The following is a 20,435-nucleotide window of genomic DNA, read 5'->3' as shown; positions in this document are numbered from 1 at the left end:
CCAGTGTCACCGCAGTGACGCAGCATGAGTTCCCTCGAAAGGGAACTGTAACAATGTATCTTAAAACGTAACATGATGTAACCTTGCTCTCACTTGAAATGTGTCCTCACATTTAGTCCTTGAATTTGAGGGTATTGGACCTGGAAAGTCCTTGAAAGGTCCTTGAATTTGAAGTTAACTAAGGTGTGGGAACCCTGCTCTCTAGAGTAGATTATTTCTGATAACAAGCTAAATAAATAAGTAAATTAGCTTAGTTCAAATAATAGCTAAATCGTATCAACTACTCCTGACCTAATGTTACTATATAAAATGAATGTATCATAATATGTTAACTATAGATCGACTTTTCCCCTTGTCTTTAGAAAACTAGACAGGCCATTAAACAAACAGAGACTGGAAGTTAACTTCAGGCCAGGCGCTCGTATCTGCGCCACCGCGCATGCATCTGATGAAAGCATCTAGAGTGCAAGGAAAAAGATGTTGGCTTACACATGTGTGGGCTTCAAAAGACCCAGTCAGCGTAATTAGAAACCACATGATGGCTTCCTTCTATCTTGTGTTCGCCCACAAGATAGGCAGATTTTAAAATCCAAAAATTCAATGGATACAGACTTTATTCCTCTAAACAGCATTTCTTTGTTTTAAACATCTGTTTCACATCAAGGAAATACCAAACGTGCTGTCAAGTCAGAAACAACAGAATAACAGTCTGTCAACAGGGAAAAGTCGACAGGGAAGCAGGAAGCTGCTGTGATCATGAAGGAATTCTGACATTTTGGCCACATTCGCTTCTATAAACTCTAACACATGCCTCCAAAGGGGATGTTCTTGGGGGCACCAGCGGTTTAAGCTGCGATAGGCCTTCTACACAGCACACCCTTCTTTACAGGGCTGGAGTTGTGGGGAGGCAGCAGGGGCCTTTTGCTACCAGCGCTCTACAACATGAACTAATTAAACCACAAAGACGGATGACGTAATGTTTCGAGAAGCAGACCGACAGACGTGGCTTCAATTCTCATGCAAGGGGGTGTATCCGAGTGGGTAAATTCTACCTCTGACATCTAAGGGTGATGCTGAAGAGTGATGTCAGCGAAGGGAGGAGTCAGAGTATGAGGACAAAACTTCTCATTTTGTGAGGGTATTTTAACTTGGGTAATCCCAAAAGTTATACGTTCAATGAGACACATTAAAAGCATTAAACACCTAAAAGATAACAGTTCAAGAAAAAGGCAAGATCCCAGCATGCGTCTTTTCGCATCAACGCTCCTTAAAAACTGTGTTTGTGTGAAAGCATGAGAGAGAAGGAAAGTAAGAATATTGTACGGCATTTTACTGAGCATTGCTTTTTCAACAGGGACAAAGCCAGTTTAAATGGAGGCAACATCCAGTGCAGTTCCCATGAAATCGGCCCTGCTGGGGCAAGGGTCCCTCCAGAGATCAATGCACTGTAAATGGCTTCTCAGCTTGCTGCCAAGCGCTCGCAGGAAGCCTGTACAAAGAGAGACTGGCAGCTCAATAGTTTGTCAGTGCACGAGCAATGGACTTCCAACCAATCTAATGACTTTACAGCCACACTTCAAACAAGAATAATAAAAATATCTAAAATTCTAAATGAACTTGCACAAAACATCATTTCTCCATCTTTGAATATCTAGAACAGTGAAACTGTTTAAATGAACATTTAAATTTTTTGCATCCACAGACACTTTGTCCAAAGCGACATTTAACCTGTACAAATTGAGCTACAGGAAACAAATTTCAGAAACATTAAACAAAATTTCAGAACATTAAATAAAGTAGGCCTGTTGCATTTATATTTAAATCCACTATGAGTTCAACAGACTAAAAAGTGTACGTGCAAAAACGCACTGCAAGCAAAAACCAGCCAGCATCAAATCTAGACATTATGAGCTAACCCAACAAGAATGCCCATTCCCGTGGATAATGTCAACTGGGTTAAGCTGTGTTCTCCATTTTAAATGTACGTGGAGCCAAACCGGGCCGTGTGTAATGCGTATTACCAACAAACCAAGATAAACTGCAATTGTGCAACAGCGGTGTTTTTTTTTTTTAGCAGGAGGTGGGGCTTTTTGGTAGATCCCTCTTCGTGAAGTTTTCCAGGACTGATGCAGTTGTAACATCACCCGTGTGTGCGGCTCTGCGTCTTCACCTTCCCAACCGCTTTAACACTACTTAAAGATTGTCTTTTAAACACTGAATGCAAGTTTGGATAAAGGAACCCATTGTAGTAGGGATTTTACAGAGCGTGAGTTGAAGTGAACTGTTTTTTGGAGTACACAGAATAACTCCAGCATCAGGATGCGAGCGATAAACTTGGACACGTACAGCCTGTCTCTGCTGACTGCTAAAGAAGACATCCTGAATCCCCGAGCATCCACCAACTGGTACAGTAACTTTTACATATTAGCCGTGTGTGTTGGCTATGATTAAAGCGCGTTCAGCTGAGTTATACGCAGCTTGCTGGGTTTTGACACACAGCCAAAAGAGCGCGGACCGAGCGCGCAATGATTTTCTGTCCAAACTCGGGAAATGCTTAGTGCGCATTTGCCTTCGGTGTTAGAGACGAGCATTTCGTAAAAAAAACTTGAGTTAAGCCACAAACATTATGTTTTAAAGTTCGGCAGTGTTAATTCGCAAAGTTAAATGCTGCGCTCCCGCGTTGCTAGGAATTTCTAGTATTTAATGACTTGAAGGGAACCATATGCATTCTAGTTATCTCACTGCTAAAGATTTAAATCACAGTTTATGAGGGCACCATATCTGTGGAAGTGGTTGGTTGGTGCTGTGTTTGTTTCCATGTTTATGTTTCCTGATGTTTGCCTGTATGCAAATCCGCTCAACTGTGAGTTCAACATTACCTCAGTGAAGAAAAGTAAAAAAAAACAATAAACATTATTATAAAGATGAATAAAACGGTTTACGCAGAAAAGTAACATTTATTGGCTTACAAAATGATTACATTGATTCCTCATTGTGCTATGTGTGCATCATTCTGGGATGAATGATGTAAGGAAACCCACAATCTTGCAGCCCCTCTCATTTGTGACTTTCTACTGTGATGTCATCATGACTCCGTTTTAGGTCTCTATGGAGAGTCTGCAGAGTGGTCTGCACTTAAGTGGTGCACCCACATGATTAGAGACACCTTTACTGTAACTGAATACACATGCTCTCATTTATTTAGAAAATAAGTTACTCTATCATCAGTATATATATCACTCATCATTTGCTAATGTACAGGAACATACTGTAAAAGTCACAGTAATTACAGTCATTAATAATAACATGGTTATTAAAGTGAATCGCCTTTAAATCATTTCTATAAGCTGTAAACAGTTTGGGGGAAATGTCCCACTAAACGCACCAGTGCGGCACATGGATCTCATCCATTATCGGATCTTTAAATCATGATCTGTCAGATCTTGGCAACTCACGTTTGTTACATCAGCAGTGTCATTGTCTCTGCTGAATTTTAGCAGGCACAGGCGAATTCCCACAAACGCCCGTCAGGCTGCCTGAATCATAAGGCACATTTTGTTTTTCTGCATGCTTAATCACTGTGGAAACATGCTCAGAAACACTTGCTGGTGGTGCTTTAGGCTTTACAAGCCTATATCAGGCTCATTCATGTGCTGCCTGATGCTGACAGCTCGAACTGTCCTGGTGCAAGTTTTTAAACTGTGTATTTCATTGTGTAGGCCGTATGCTGATTTAAAGCAAAAAGAGGAAACTTGCATGTGTGGATGATGATAGTTATTTCCTGTATCTCTCTGCAATAAAAAGTTTTTTGTGTCCATGACTTCAGTTTTCCGAATGCATCGCGCTAGTGTATCAAAAATTTAAAACAACCGTGCATAACTTAATTGAAATGGGATTTTGCTAATGAAAGGTTAGGATAGTGTTGCATTTTTATGTTACCGTGTTTGTGTCATCTTCTCCCAGCATAGCAGGACTGCTGTCTGGCCATGTTGCAGCAGGCATATACTGTAAAGCTACTGAATGGGAACAGTCCAATTCTTCTGATCAACGCTTTTCCACTCATAAAATGCAGCCAAACTAACTTTAGCCTTGGTCTGGCTGAAGGTTCCTGTTGGAGGATTGCATTTCTGAGGAAAAGCGTTCAGTATGTGGCAGCTTTTGCTGCGTCAATTCATCATCAGTTCATCGGTCTTATACAGTACACTAGGACATGTGATCAGAATTAATCCCTGGCACTCGTGCCACTCAACAGATCTTCAAAAGTTCACATTGGCCAATGCATCTTAAAGTACTTTCTTATAGCATTTAACAACAGTAGCAACGTTGTGTTTGTTGTATGGGCATGTATAGGGGCCAAGATCATTCATGAGTTGTTATGTTCAAATAAACATAACATCTTAATAATTTTTGCAGTGCCTGTGATAGTTACTGGTAGTTGTAGCATATTGGTCTCATGTGTTAAAGATGCACTCTTAGTGTGAATTTGTCATCCAAGGCTAAGTCAGGCAACTCCCATTAGATATGACTGAACTGGACATGATAGGAAATTGTGAAGGCGTTGCTGAATTCTTTCCAATGAGCTCTGTAGGAGGTTATGATAAAAAGCCAAAGTTGTGATATTTAACTTTTGAAAGTGGTTTGAGCATCCTTTAGACAAAGAGGGCCACTGTCCTTTAAAGGTTTCACAGAGCAAACATGGAACTAAAGTGTCATTTATAGTCATGCGTGGGTTCTAAGCCGTAGCTACGCCATAGGTTATACATAGGGTGTGCGTAGCCTTACGTGCATCTCGCCAAAAATGTAACAACGCGTCCGTTCTACGCGGACCACAAGCACTGTGATTGGTCCACTAGATCAACTCCCCTCAGGCAAAAAATCGTCACATCACTTTATAGGCATTTCCGCTATAAAGGTCAAGTTGAGGAGTGATTTAACTCAAACTTCAACAAAAGTCGCTGTCTATTTACCTTCATCACTACTGGTCTTCTCCAATCATACACAACAATCTGCTTCTTCTTCTTCTTCGTTTGTGGGTTTACTGTCCAAGCTGCTACTTCTTTGGCTGTTGCACTGCCGCTGTGGGTTACACGCGTGGATACTGCCTACTAGCGGTCTGCATGTGTAATTGCATGTCTACGCGGATGACAAAGCATAAGTGTATATAAAAACCGACGCGGACCCTATGGCATCAAGGCTGTGCCGAAGGACCTATGCAAAACTATAATAGACACATTTTGGAAAACAAGTTGCAAGTTTTGAATGATGCAGACATGGTGGTCTCCATGGTGACAAAGTTGTCTTTTTAGGAAGCTCACCTGAACCCAACAATGTTTCAGAGCTCAGGTTCAGTGTGTCTCAGGTGTTTACATCTCAGTGCTGTTGAAGCACAGGTTTATGCATGATTTAAGAGCCTCAAGGTGCAATCTTCTCATGTTACCACTAATAACTCCATGGTAACTAACCACTAATCTGCTCCATGGTAAGTTATTATTAGTACTTTACAAAACACTATTCAGATCTAACAGTCATCATAGGTGGTAATTTTAGGGTCAGCCGAGGCAACAAAGGTTACATATAAGGGTTACATATACACCGTAATTTACCTTTGCTGGTAACTTTGATTCACATTTGAGGAAACTATTGCCACAAAAGTCACATTGCTATTAAGAGTGTTTTGAATCTCCTACCAAATTATCTTATAGTACCCTTAGTATCATAGTGCAGAATTGATTGCATTTGTTTAAAGCCTTTATATATATATATATATATATATATATATATATATATATATATATATATATATATATATATATATATATATATATATATATATATATATATATATATATATATATATATATATATATATATATATATATATATATATATATATATATATATATTAACCTTTGTGTAGAAATGTAGTCAACTGTACAACTCTGACATAATGTTTTTCCTTTTAATGATAGTTTTGAGTCTACTTAACTTTAAATTTGAAGGCTGTAGTTGTTGCTGTTTGACTATTTTTAGTATGTGGGAAAAAAAAGATTAAATAGATAATGTAGTGATTCATAGTGTGAATAAAATGCTTTATATGCATAGAGTTGTATAAGGAATTAAAATAGTTAAAAAGTAACTTCAAAGAAAGAGAATAATTATTCCTGTGTTGTATTATCTCTATTTATGCCTATCATCAAACACAACTGTATACCTTGATGTGACTGATTTATCTTATAAAATACTGTATCACCAGATGATTTACTGTCATAAATAATTTCATGCAACTAGGCCATGCTGGCATGGTTAAAATCAGATAGTGAGCTGTGTTGTGTAACAGTTGTTTAATGTAATGTTTGGTGTTCTAATGTAATCTGTTTTCCTGGTTAAGAAAAGACATAGAGGTGTTGAAATGATTTGTATAGTTTGTATTAATAGTTTGTATTATTTAACATAACATTTAAGACAACTACATCATATTAGTATTCTGATTTTTAGTTCAGAATTTAGCTCAACATTATGAAGTGCCATTAAAGTTACTGGACATATACAGTAAAAACAATATTTTTTTTACTTTTAACTTTTTTTAACATTTTGAACAATGGGCATTTCTAATGTTATAGATGTGAAATTTGCAGTCAAAACTTTAAATATAAATTCACAGAGAATGCATTTGTTACCAATGTATTGAACCATCTGTTTATATTTTCCTAAACCCCTGATGATAGAGTCCAGACATCAGAAAACTATCATGCTATACTCATGTTTTCTGTTTTAAGATGAGGGAAACATGCATGCGTTATAGATGTGGTTTTTGGGAGATAACATACTTTGTAGTAGTTCTGTGAATTAAAATTCAAAAACCAGAAGCAATAATACCCAACAAATGGAGAAGGGATGGTTCTTCAAAGAACATTTCGTATTTATTTTATTTTAGTATTTTTGTATGTGCATTTATGAGGAAGAAACAATGTTATGGATGTGACATTTCCTGTTATGGACAATTCTGAAAATGCTTTAAAAACTTTAACAGAGATTGGTATTTAAACAACCAAATATCGACCAAAATCTGAGATTTCAGTATGGTTTAAAACGTTGGGTAAAAACTTTACTTTTTATAACAAGATTGACATTTGCATGGATTTGCCTCAATGTATTGCTTTCAAACCGCCTTTAAACAATATGAAGATTTGTTTATCTAAGAACAGTATCACCTTATTGGGGCTTATTTAGTTTTATGGTGCATTTGTTACAACAGGAATGTTTTAATGGTACATTAGTAACAAAGCTATTCTGCCGTATATTGTAGCTGAGATTGGTGTTTACTTTGTCCCAAGTGCCTCACTGATTTTAAAAGAGCCTGAAACGCTTTCTTATTTCTTCACTGCTGTGTATGCCAATGCTACAGACATAAATGCATCACGAAAGAACCAGTTTGTTGGCAGTGTTTATGTTCCTCTTCTCAATTGTGTTTGGTAAATGTTGCCTAATCCTTAAACTACCCCTTTAAATGACTAATTATTGTTTTCATTACACTGGAGGAGATACTGTATGAGCAATTGCATTTAATTTCTTGAATCGAAGGCCTGTGGCACATTGCTTTGTGTTCTCCCAATTATATGACAAATCAAATAATGTCTTAGGCCCAAGTATGCTTTCTTATATTACGCGTATGCCAGCATACCCGCACAGTCTATGCAAACTAAACTTCATGTGACTCTTATGGGTGGTTCTCATAAAATCCAGATTTAGAAGGTGTCCAGCATCAGAATTTTTAAAACGCCCTTGAAGCCAGTTATTATTCTTTTGCACATATAGAATACTATAATCATTACTTTTAATGAATGGAAGAGGATTTAAAAAATATTTCCTATAGAATTATTTAAATTTTTTTAGATTATCATTATCAAAAATTATCATTACCACAACATGATATTACATTAAATATATGCATTTACAAAGTCATGTTTCGGTTATGACAACTAAAAAGTTGTCTAGGTACTATGTCAAACAAAATTTGAACTTTTATCTGGAGAGAAAAAATAAGACACTTTTTTTTTGAAAATGTTAGTTCATTGAGGGTTTAAACAATGATTGAAAATTGTTGTGGAGTATGAGAAAATTGGTCTTGGACACATTTATATTCCTTATTATTGTCTCTACATTTACCAATGATCACCAAATACCATGTTTCTTTATTGTAAATGTTTATAGTATAACATGCACTGAAGCTTTTCATTTTTTTTTTTTATATATATAAATACTTTCATGTCAAAGAACCCAAATCCAGTCATGGACACATTGTGGTAATGAAAATTTTCCCCTAAAATGTGCAAAAAACAACAAAATTGGTTTGTATAATGTCATTTGAAATAATTTGCAAAATAGTACATGAAGAGATGTTTGTTACGGGCAATTTATAGTCGTGCGTAGGTCTATCCGTAGCCTGTGCGTAGCTCTGCGTAGCCTGACGCGCACCTCACAAAATTTCTAACAGCGCGTCGGCTCTACGCGGACCGCAAGCACTGTGATTGGTCCACCAGAACCCCTCCCGTCAGGTAAAAAACTGCGTCATAGGTATTTCCGTTAGATGGTGAAAACAAAGATGAGCCAAGTTGAGGAGTGATTTAACTCAAACTGCAACATAAGTCGCTGTTTATTTACTTCCATCATTGCTGGTCTTCTCAAATTGTACACAACAAGTTGCTATTTCTTCTTCGTTTGTGGGTTAACTTGCCAAGCTTCTTCTTCTCTGACGGTCGCGCTGCTACTGTGGTTACACGCGTGGATACTGCCAACCAGCGGTTTCGCGTGTGTTTGCACGTCGACGCGGAGGATGACGCAAAAGTATAAATGAAAACCGACGCGGAACCTACGCCGTCGCGACTACGCCGTAGGACCTACGCACGACTATAAATCGCCCTAAACTGTTTGCATGTTATTTTGATACTCTTACTTTGCGTTTACTTTTTTTATCAAAATGTTTCATGACACCTCATAAGTCTAATTTCTCGAGAATCACCCGTATGCGTACATAAGCGTTTGACACATACGTTTTGTGACAGAAAGTATATTTGGGCCTTTAGAAGGTAATGTTTTCATACTCATGCTGAAGGCCCTTAATACACAATCTGTTAAAGTGCAGTCTACTCTAGTTCATCACTACATGAGTATACAGTTGTTATGCTAAAGTCACCACATGGATCATTAATTTAACCTCACATGGATACAAGCTGTTGTTTTCTTGGGATGCATCTGGCCCTTGTGTAGGTGGACTCTGTGTGTAGCCAGTTCCTTCACATACTGTTAGGCCCAGTGGGAATGTACCAGGAAAAGGTTAATGAAGTTTCTCTAAGCTGGCTGGGTAACAAGCCTCAAACAATGCTGTTTGTTGTATGTTGGGTTGTAGTCCCATACAGATGGCTTGTTTTTTTTGTTGACAGAGCTCTGAAGCAACTTGTGCAGAATAACGATAACATTTATTTCATTCAAATAACTGGATACAGAATTTCAAATATTTATTTATTTTTTAAATGTGCAAATGTTTTTTTAGTTGAAAGATCAGAAACATAATATTTCCATACTCAACGTTTGTCCTTGCCAATTTTTGTTGAATGCATTGCATATGTCCTCTTTTATGCAGTTATGTAGTCATGTTTAGTTGAAACATTTTCATATATCATAAGAATGTTAGGTAAGGTTTGTTCTGACTAGAAAAAGGCTCCAAGCTTTTTGTGTGAGAGCACTACATCATTTCAAACATTTATGATGTTCCCACATTCCAGCCCTATCTTAGTCCAATAAAAGAGCTTAAAAAATCTTTTAGCCTGTCAAAGTACTACTTGCCAAAGATTTAAGCACTGATGTTTTATCATGGAAACATTTACATTTTTGAATAATGCTGCTTTCAGGATGTGTGCCAAAAACTACACACATTTCTCCTCCAGGTGGTGAATGACATGATGCAGTTCGAGTCTTTATCACGCCTCCCTAATGACTCCCGGTAGCCTTGTACCTAATAAGGTCAGGCTGTTTGCCCCTTAAAGCTGAATGTGTGGAACTGTTTGGCCAGTGAAATCCATGCTCAACATAATGTAATGAGTCTCACACTTTTTTAGTTTTCCTCTCCACCGCTGTAAAGTTCTGGCAATAACTTTTCTACAGCCAAGTAGACAAATGAGCCCATTTGCATCAAAGAAACACCTAATATAAAATTCCTTTATGCAGCAGTTGGTAACAATGAATACTCTGTTTATTAAAACAATTATTTGACATTTATTCCTCGTATTTCATGTACATGTTGTTGTGCTATTGGGGGCCATATATATTTAAACTAATATAGGTTTTGGTTTACAAAACACAGGTTTGACCCTGTCTGAGGCCTTTAATCACTTCACATTGAAAACTTGTGGAGGAGAGAATAAATCAACAACAGCTTGCATACCTAAACTCTCCCACAGAGTAACAAGAAAAGTTGCAACCAGCCATAGATTCAGTGTAAGTTGATGTTATCTAGTCCCTTACCTCAGATAACTTCAACAGGCATGAGCATTTGCCAGGCTCATTTGGTTATTATACAGAATTATAAAAGCCAAAGTGTGCTCCTTGAGCATGGTTAATGGTTGTTTAGACAGTTGGTGTTGTATATCTAGTATCTCCCTATTGCAAGATTTAGCCTTTACGTAAGGAATAATTGACAATGGGTTGTTTAATTATTCAAAAATAATGCACACCCAAGGTGGTAATGCGGCACGGCACGTGTTACCACAGACATTGTTCCGATGGTTATTTTAAGACATTTGAAAGGTCCGGTGTGTGTTTATGAAAAAATAATGCATACCCGTGAAACATTTATTAACCAATAAGAATAAAGCATTCAACAGCCCCGTGGTATAGGGCAAAACTGCAAAAAGCAAAATTTGTCAAAACTTGAAACCATGCATTCCTGTTTGATTTCAAACGCTGAATATTTTTTGTATTATAGGTCTTGTAATAGGTTTTATCAACAACTTCTGCGTAATTCAGGCCTGCCTCTTGTTTTGCATTGTTCTGGCTTAATTTGACTGCTCTTTGTAGAGTTGCCAATTGATCTGTGAGATGCCTGAAATTCAATCCTTCTGCTTCCCATGAAGTATGAGTGTGTTATAATCCTAACTTTATTATGAGGTCATGAGAGCTGCGCTGAAAATGTCATGAAATGCAAATTTGATCCCTGATTAATACTATTTAATGCAGATTAATTCAAAATATGTTATACTGCTTTGTGAGCTGTCACAAACCAATAAATCAGGAAAAGTATGTGCTGAGGTAACTTTAGAGAGAAATACAGGGCTGATAGTTTGGACCTGAGATGAACTAGAGTTTGTACATCAATTGTTGAGTGTCTACAGAAAGACAGTCCTAGGAAAAGCTATACTGTATATGAGGAACATTTGAATACATTAGTGTTTGTATGAGGTATAGCGGAGTGTGTAGACATGAGTAAGGGGCTGTGTTCCAGTAGTTGTGTGGGACATGTAGGACGGGAAATGCCAGAGTTTTCCCGGAGGAATGTTCCCTTGGAGAGGCCAGTGGTTAAACTCACCCTGTTCGGTTACTACTATGAAGTGGCCTGCGAGTTAAAGGAATAATGTGTTGATATGAATAATGTGTTGAAGAAAGTTACACAATTGTGACTGATTATATGTCTACTTTGGCTTTAGATATTCAAAACATGAAGACAATATGTGCACAGATTAAGGTTTGTACCTTTAAATCTTGTAGAGGAGTCTTTGCCTTTTTTTTGCAATGGTTTGTGTGTCATTACATATAAGAATATAAGAATCTTCACAAATATTGTACAAACACAAACAAGGTAAAAAGTACTCAATAACATAACTAGAAGTAAAGAGACAGTTCTTGTACTTGATCATGTTTATGGTGTTTCACTATAGCGGCTGCATTAAATATGTAATCACTACTGTAAAAGAGGAGCCCAGATGCAGAAGCCTTTTATCCTATGTTTCATGTAGTTATGGCCAAAATCTAACTGTTAAGGAATGAATTTGTCTCAAAGCGGTTGGGGTTCAGGCTAGCAGTACATTTCCTTTAAAGGGTAATAGCAGCATTGTTGATAGAAAAGCGGGAGTCAGTTCCTGCAATTCTGATAAGAGTTGTAACCTCTCGAGCCTTAATGCTTCATTGAAAAGATTCATTTGGCGGACTTCCTTTACGGAGAAAGGCGGTATGCCAAAGTTACTTCCTCACTTCTAAATAGGACTGGATGTGTATCTGTGTTTGTCTTCAATAGACATCTATTTATATAGCAGCTGACATACTGTGTAAGATTAATGATGAATAGCTACCGCAGTGTCTATGTATGGGATGGGGTTACGGTGTTAGGTTCATGTTTCACAACAGTTACTTGACTAATTGCAGCTTTAATCATTGCTGAAACTGTAGACTTATTGTATGTGTGTCTGGGTGTGTGTGTGTTCAGACTATGTAATACTTACTGAAACCACAGACACACCTGTTGATTGGTTTGTGTATTTGAATATATATATTATGAACAACAGTTATGTTTTCAATAATCAGTTAGTTTAGTTGTAGTTAAATGTTTAACACTTTGTTTGATTGCAAAGCTTTATGATTTTCCATGGCTGAAATCCTAACCACAACAGGTAGCCTGTAAAAGTTTTTGGACCCACTGTACAAAAGTACAGTTAAAATAATCATACAAAAGGCCAAGTTTCCCTTGTACGCATTTACAGTAACAGCAACATTAACTTTTAAAAGTGGACATTTCACAAGACTTTTTTCAGATAAAAAAATTTGGTGTCCTCTCAGTATGTATGTGAAGTTCTAGCTCAAAATACCCCACAGATCATTTATTACAGCATGTTAAAGAGCACCTATTGTCCAATTCACGTTATTACGTTTTCTTTGGTGTGTAAGTGTGTATTAGTTAGGGCTGCACGATGTGCGATGACATTGTTTAATGTTGCAATGACGATGTGAGTTGCGATAAATATTTTATATTTTTTCATGTTTTAGGGGCCATTCACATGTCGCGCCTAAAAACGTGTGGAAAACGCTAGACACGTAGGTTATTGTCACATGACCTGCACGCTGCGCTTGTGTCATTCTGAAAAAAAAACGAGCACGTCGCACCGTGTGCGAGTCGCGACCGCGACGCTTCCAGAGCGCACATACATTCGAAGTAATGAACTTGAGCGCGCAATAGACCTAATATGTGAATCACCGCTTCCACAGTACCTGTGTTTGCGGCGTCATCTCTCCTAAATCCAAAATAAATCCATGATATAGCTGAAGTGCTGTTCCTTTTCACCACAAGGTCTTCGTCTGACAACACATTTTTCTCACTCTTCTCTCCTTCCTCCGCCATCATTTTTGCTAACAGGCACAGCGTCGCAACTGACACCTCACAAATCAATCTGAGCTTAGCTGACTTGGGGGTTCCCCTGATTGGCCTAATAGCATGAACGCGCAAACCATGTCTTCAGGACTAAACGTGATAGGTCACACGTTTATTACATGCGCTTACCGTTTTCCCTTCATTCATCGCGTCAAGGCTGTCTGTTGGATGTGTTCATCGCGTGAGTTCATATCGCAATGACGATGAAAATTTGATGTATCGTTCAGCCCTAGTATTAGTACATGTGTTAATGATATGCAAAAGGTACAAATCCCAAAGTAAACGATGACGCGAGTTATCGTCTCCAACGTAAATCCCTATTCTTGATCTACAACAAACATTATCCGACATTATCATAATTCCTCCCACTTGGACTCACAGCCTGTAATGGCGCTTTTTCAATGCATAGTACCCCACAGTTTGGGTCAGGTCAGCTTACTTTTTTTTAGTATCACCTCAGTCGGGGTTCCAAGCGACCCAAGCTTAAACCAAAACGTGACGTGAAAACACTGTAGATCACTGATTGGTCTGAGAGAATCATCACTATCAGCGTCATCGCTATAATGTAAAGGATTAGCTTTACCCTCATGCTAGCTTGCGCTGTCTCGAGTAAACAGTCATCTGTGCTTTGCTGTAAGTTCTCAAACTCCCTTTTAGCGATGAAAAACATTCACAGGTTGGGAATCAGGAACACCATAACAGTTTTTTTCCAGACTTGCAGTTTGTGGCAACGCGCACATCTATATACATGCTTAAATGCAACTAGTGATAAACGTGTTGCGAAAACATCTATTTGTGGTGGCCAATTTTAATTTTGTGGCAGACTGAGAAATAAATGAATGTATGGGAATGTACAACGATGCTCTCACATAATGTCACATTAGTGGCAGCGCAAATATAATGACACGCCTACAGTATAATCCCTCCCACTCCGAAGTGATACTAAACTCGATGGAAAAGCTAACCAAGCCAAAGTGAGGTGAGGTGAGCTGACCCGACCTGACACAAACCAAACTGTGGGGTACTATGTAATGGAAAGTTGCCATAACTTAACTTCTGTTAGCATTGCATTTTGAGGGAATCTTTCAAACATGGTAAGGAGCATCACATTTCTGGCTGATGTCAGATGCTACAAAAATATACGGTATATGGAAAATAATGTGTTTTTTTAACCATAAACCATGCAAACACATTGTATTATACCAAATACACAAAATACAGATGTTTTTAGTAAGGAAATAGGTGCACTTTTAAATGCTTTTTTTAAATGTGCATGAGTTGACCTCTATACTAAATGTCAGTGATGTGGTTGGATAGTGCAGATTAAGGGGAAGTATTATCCCCTTCTGACATTACAAATTGTATAAATTGTCAGATTTTCATGATATGTCCCTGTTAAATTATTTAAAGGATGCATGGGATCTCATTTCATCTAGCTTTTGAAATGAAGAACCTGTCCTGTGGAAACTTCTAGCCTTGTGTGAACAGTGTGAAAATTGCTTTCTGAAGAATCGCGTGTGAAGATGAAGATCGCTGTCTTATGAAGGCCGCGTGTCATCACCAAAAGAGACACAGTAACCTATAGTATCACAAAATGAATAAATATATCACTTTTAGACACTCTTTAGTGCTTTTTTCAGTTTGCACTATATACGATCCACATTTGATTGTATTCTCATTCACACTCAAAAGCAAATTATTACTTTTATGAGTACATGTGTCCTTTAGAATTGAACCCATGACCTTGGTCTTGGTAGTGTTATGCTCTAATAGTTCCCCAATTTTTGTCAGCATTTAATTTTGCAATCATATATATCACATTTGCATGTCAGTCTCCTTAGTCTGTTTTTTTCCCCATCCCCCTTTAAATTCATTCTCCCAATACTCCTTTTTACTTTCCTATTCTGCCTCATTCACTCTCTATTGTTAGCTCTTCCAATCCATCCTTTTGTATTTTGCCAAAATCTTCCTTTCAGCAAATCCTGGACTGATTTTAATTTGTTTTACTTCTCAAATAGCTGCCATTACCATAACCACTGACTGTTCCCCTTAGCCAGCATTAGTTAGACTCTCACGCAGATGACTTATAAAGTTTTAAACAAATACAGGTAAACAGGCTCAAGTTGTAAACCTAATTTAATAGCTATTGTTGTACGTCTTCATTAGACTCACGTCTCTTGGTTTAGGTGTAGTTTTCACCTCCCTTGGCCGCTGAACTTAAGTTGAGCAACTTGGCTCTGTCTAGTCCAGGCCAGCACACACTTGAATGAATAGCACTTGGCACACCGTATTCAGTAAGTTTATTATTATGCCAGATGGCAATGTGCTCACTGTACTTTCTGCAAAGGTTGTTAGAAAGCCCACAGTTGAAACCAGACTGCCCCAGGTTTGCCAGGCAGTTGCCTCTGTTTAATTCTGCAATGGCTATAATGATCACTGTCCCTCGAAAGGTCCCATTGTCTTAGAGAAGCAGATTTAAATGTGATGGTATTCTTTTGCATTGTTTTAATCTGTTCCTGGGTTTGTCATTATGCGTGATACATTGGGTGCAAATATATACTGTATTCAGATTAATTAAACTGTAATCTTTGGTTTAAATTTTGGAATCTAAATGGAGTTGTTGTTGTAACACACAAGATGCATCAGGCAAACGAACTGACACACGTGCAAGTTTGGACAAAGCATTTCGTTTCATACTGCCAGTTTGTCTTGTTGTTCTTTTTGTCTGTTCTATATTCAGTGTAGGTGCAGTTTTTGGTCTTATCGCCTTTCTCTGAGTCATAACTATATAAACATTAACAGCTCCCTTTTCCCAGAGATTTTAGTCCAGTGACATTTAAAGCAGTTAGTTTATAGTGACGCAAATCAGTTCATCTGCTTTCGATTTACAATAATTTTCAGACCGACCAGAGAATATTAGAGAACATATCCAAACAGCCATACTTGTGGCTACAAAAGCAGGATTGGCAAGGGACTATTAGTCATTTTGTTCATCCAAAATAAGAGGCCTTATGGATGTGTTTTCTGAAACAGTCAAATGTGCCACAGACGACATTTGAAATGTTTAGTAGAAAATGGTTTCTTCTATGCCAGTTGCTTTCACAACCAGGTAGGTAAACCCCCCTTTTCAATCTTTAACGTTATGCACATGAATACTGCTCAGCACAGCTGTTTTTCAGCTTTACACACTGCAAATGGAATGTGGCCATCTTAGGCAAGGTGGACATCCAAGTAGATTTGGCCTGGGAATTTATAAGTGTATCAACATAACTTTCAGTGAAGGGCTCTGTGGACACTGTCAAGATTTTAGAGACCTTCATTCAAGCGAACATTTTGCTTAAGAAAAGCAGAAGCACTTGGATATTGGATGAAATGATGTTGGCTAGATACCAAATCTGTTGTACATGAGAAAGTGAGTAGAATTCAGTGCTGTGTTTGCCTTTTCAGAAAGTCTTCAAGGTTGTCATCTAAAAATGGAATTATACCACAGGTCTGTTGAATGCTTTATTCTGATTGGTTGAGAAATGTTCCATGGGTGTTGATTATTTTTCTGTAAACCGCACACCTAACCTGTCAAATGTCTTAATAATAGACACCAGGGCAATGTTTTTGGTAACCGTGGTATAAGCCGAATAATTGACTCCGGTCCTTTCAATTATTCGAAAATAATGCACATCCACTTTGTGCATACCACCTTGGGTGTGCATTATTTTCTTATAATTCAAAGGCCCGTCATCAATTTTTATGCAATCTATTTGAAGGAAATGTCAGGTAGAATGTTTGATGTTTTTTATATATTTGAATACTGTATTTGATTTAAATATTTGATGAATACTACAAAATAGTAGACAACTGTGGCAATATATAAAAAATTTTTTAAACATATTTTATTTAAATGGAGCACATTTTTTATGGTTTTTTATAAGGATAGGGCAGAGTAGGGGCGAAAGTACAATTTTTCAGAAAATTTTATTTTTAAAAGAAAATGCTTTAGACAGATATATATTTTTGCTGTGGTCAGTAACTCACAAGTGTGGTCTATCAATACCAGTTGGAATTTTGAACAAATGTAAAACGACTTCAGTATAATTTCACTGTGAACATAAGTAGCACATTGTTACTTTTGACCCTGTCAGCAGGAGCGAAAGTAACACACAGGTGGGTCAAAAGTAACATAACAGAACAAAAAAGATTTTTGTGTTATACTTGTTTTTATTAAATATACATGACTATGACCTTGTTAATTTATAACTGCAAACATATTTTGACATTTATTTTGCAAAAAATAATGAAATTACATTTTAATTTAAAATTTCAGTTTCATCAAATTTTTCGAAAGCAACCCGACAGTACAAACTTCAACTGTTGAGAATTTAAAAGAATTTCAACAGTTTGAACAATATAAAAATTGGAATAATATAAATTTTTGACATAATGCAACAGTATTAGCAGCGGGACAAAAGTAACAAGTGTAACAAGTCCCAACATTTAAACCCGATTTATTTATTTTTTATTTTTTTAAACCTTAGGATGTGCTACAAATCTTAATCCTGTATCATGAAATGGTAAAACAATGGTAAGAAATAGGACAAAACAGTTGAGTAACCAACATGTGACAATGACACGTAAACAGAAATACGTTATACGGTCACGTAAAAACGCTGGAAAAACGTGACAGTGTCACGGAAAAGAATCAGAAATTTACGTTACTAAAGGTATGTAATTTCGTGATTGTACAGCTAGGGCTGTCAAAAGATTAATTGCGATTAATCGCATACAAAATAAAAGTTTGCTTTTGCATAATATATGTGTGTGCACTGTGCGTAATTACTTTGTATATAAAAATACACACATACATTTATAAATTGAAGAAAAATTTTATGTATGTATATTTTTTATCTATATATAATATATCAACATCTTAATATATATATTACACATAGTGCACACACATATATTATGCAAAAACAACAAACATTTATTTTGTATGCGATTAATCGCGATTAATCTTTTGACAGCCCTAGTGACAGCATTTAATAACCTGTAGATTGATCAGTACTGTAACACATAAAACCAGAAATCAATGCTAAAAAGAAAAAGCTTTCTGGACCTACACACGCAAAACGATGCGATATTTGTCAACTCTGTCAAGGGTTGCGTGTTAACCCTTGTGCCTTGTTCCAATTCACTACCCTTTCATGTTGTTAGCGGCCAAAAAAGGCCACTAAATTAAACGGCTGTAAAAATGTATCAGATTAATATTTTTCTTAAATTTTTTTGCATAAATCTGTTAATCAACCTCAGAACTGATCAAAACTACCAAATGTTTCCAAAAATTTCATGATTTTAACTCTTTAATTGCCAAGCTCATAAGTGGTGCCACTGATTTGAGAAAAAAAAAAACACAAAATCACTGATTTTCAATATAAAAAGTGATTGTGGACTGAATTTTTTTTCACCCTTTTCACAGTCTTGGGCATGCCAAAAATTGGTAAAAACATTGGCTTTGATGCATTTTTAGTTTTTGTGCAGCATCAGATAAAATTTTTTTCTCCCTCATTTATTGTTTGTGGCCATTTTTTCCCCATTGACTTCCATTATAACAACATTTTTTGATTGCAGAGCCATGACACCTTATTACCATGCATTTTTGATTCTTTGTGGTTTTAGTTTTTGCAAAGAGGTAAAATTTGTCATTTTTACTGTTGATCACCATGTGGCACAATTAACCCTTTAGTAGCCTGTGCAAAAAAAAGAGCTTGAATTCTGGATTGTACATTGAGTTATATGGACTATAACAGCATATTAGAGAGAGAGAGAGAGAGAGAGAGAGAGAGAGAGAGTGTGTGTGTGTGTGTGTGTGTGTGTGCGGCCGGGTAATTATCACGTTGGGGGGACCAATTGTCCCCACAAAGATAGGAATACCAGTATTTTTGTGACCTTGTGGGGACATTTTGATGTCCCCATGAGGAAACAAGCTAATAAATCAAACAGAATGATGTTTCTTGAAAATCTAAGGTATCAGACAGTTTCCTGTGATGGTTGGGGTTAGGGAATGGGGCAGGTAAGGGGAATAGAATATACAGTTTGTACAGAATAAAATGCATTACGTCTATGGAATGTCCCCAAAAAACATGGAAACCAGAATGTGCGTGCGTGTGCGTGCGTGCGTGCTTGCATGTGTGTGCGTCTGTGTGGAAAAATCTGTAAAAAATCTTCTCTTCATCAGATTTATTAACAACATTTTTTATGAACCAAAATGCAAAAACAACTTCAAATAAACTGAACAATGAAGCAAGAGTAGAGGATGGATGGAGAACTAAACAATCAAACTAATTTTTTGGTGTGTATATGTGTACGTGTGTGTGTTCAGTCTTTTTAGCAGGACTTGCAGCATATTACTTGGTGCTCTCTGCAAGTGTGTCTACCACAACGGATACAAATGCTGACTGTTCTTTTTTTGGTTCTGTACACCACTTGCATGTTCCCCTCTTCACTCCTGAGCTGCTGGTGCCTGCTGGTGTCTGTGGATTTGTGTCTAGAGGGACAGCTACAGGAGACTAAATCCCTCTCACCAGTGCAGCACTAACTGGTGCGCGAGGGAGGTGCTCTCTCCTCAATACTAACACTAACCCTACACACACACACACACACACACACACACACTCGTACACACACACACTCGTACACACACAATGGTTTTATAGTCCATATAACTCAATGTACAGACCAGAATTTATGCTCTGTTTTTTTGCACAGGCTACTAAAGGGTTAATGGTGCCACATGGTGATCAACAGTAAAAATGACAAATTTTACCTCTTTGCAAAAAGAAAAGGCACAAAGAATCAAGAATGCATGGTAATAAGGTGTCATGGCTCAGCAATCAAAAAATGTTGTTATAATGGAAGTCAATGGGGAAAAAATGGCCACAAACAATAAATGAGGGAGAAAAAAATTTAATCTGATGCTGCACAAAAACTAAACATGCATCAAATCCAATGTTTTTACCAATCTTTGGCA

At 37.2% G+C, this 20,435-nt stretch overlaps 1 protein-coding gene across 2 annotated transcripts in view; it reads left to right on the top strand.

Annotated features, from left to right (window-relative positions):
• Positions 1–2,113: 2,113 nt before the first annotated feature.
• The window catches only part of LOC135748647 (uncharacterized), a 50,395-nt gene continuing 32,073 nt past the window's right edge, over positions 2,114–20,435 (top strand). For both annotated transcript variants that reach the window (XM_065266902.2, XM_065266900.2), the window contains exon 1: positions 2,114–2,405. In XM_065266902.2, coding sequence (XP_065122974.2) covers positions 2,320–2,405 — 86 coding nt within the window. In that variant the 5' untranslated portion in view covers positions 2,114–2,319. The remainder of the gene's footprint in view (positions 2,406–20,435) is intronic.

Source organism: Paramisgurnus dabryanus, chromosome 5 (genome assembly GCF_030506205.2).
Source record: "Paramisgurnus dabryanus chromosome 5, PD_genome_1.1, whole genome shotgun sequence".
NCBI classification, from domain to species: Eukaryota; Metazoa; Chordata; class Actinopteri; order Cypriniformes; family Cobitidae; genus Paramisgurnus; species Paramisgurnus dabryanus.
The sequence above is the reverse complement of the archived record's forward strand: the minus strand, read 5'-3'. Positions and strand labels throughout refer to the sequence as shown.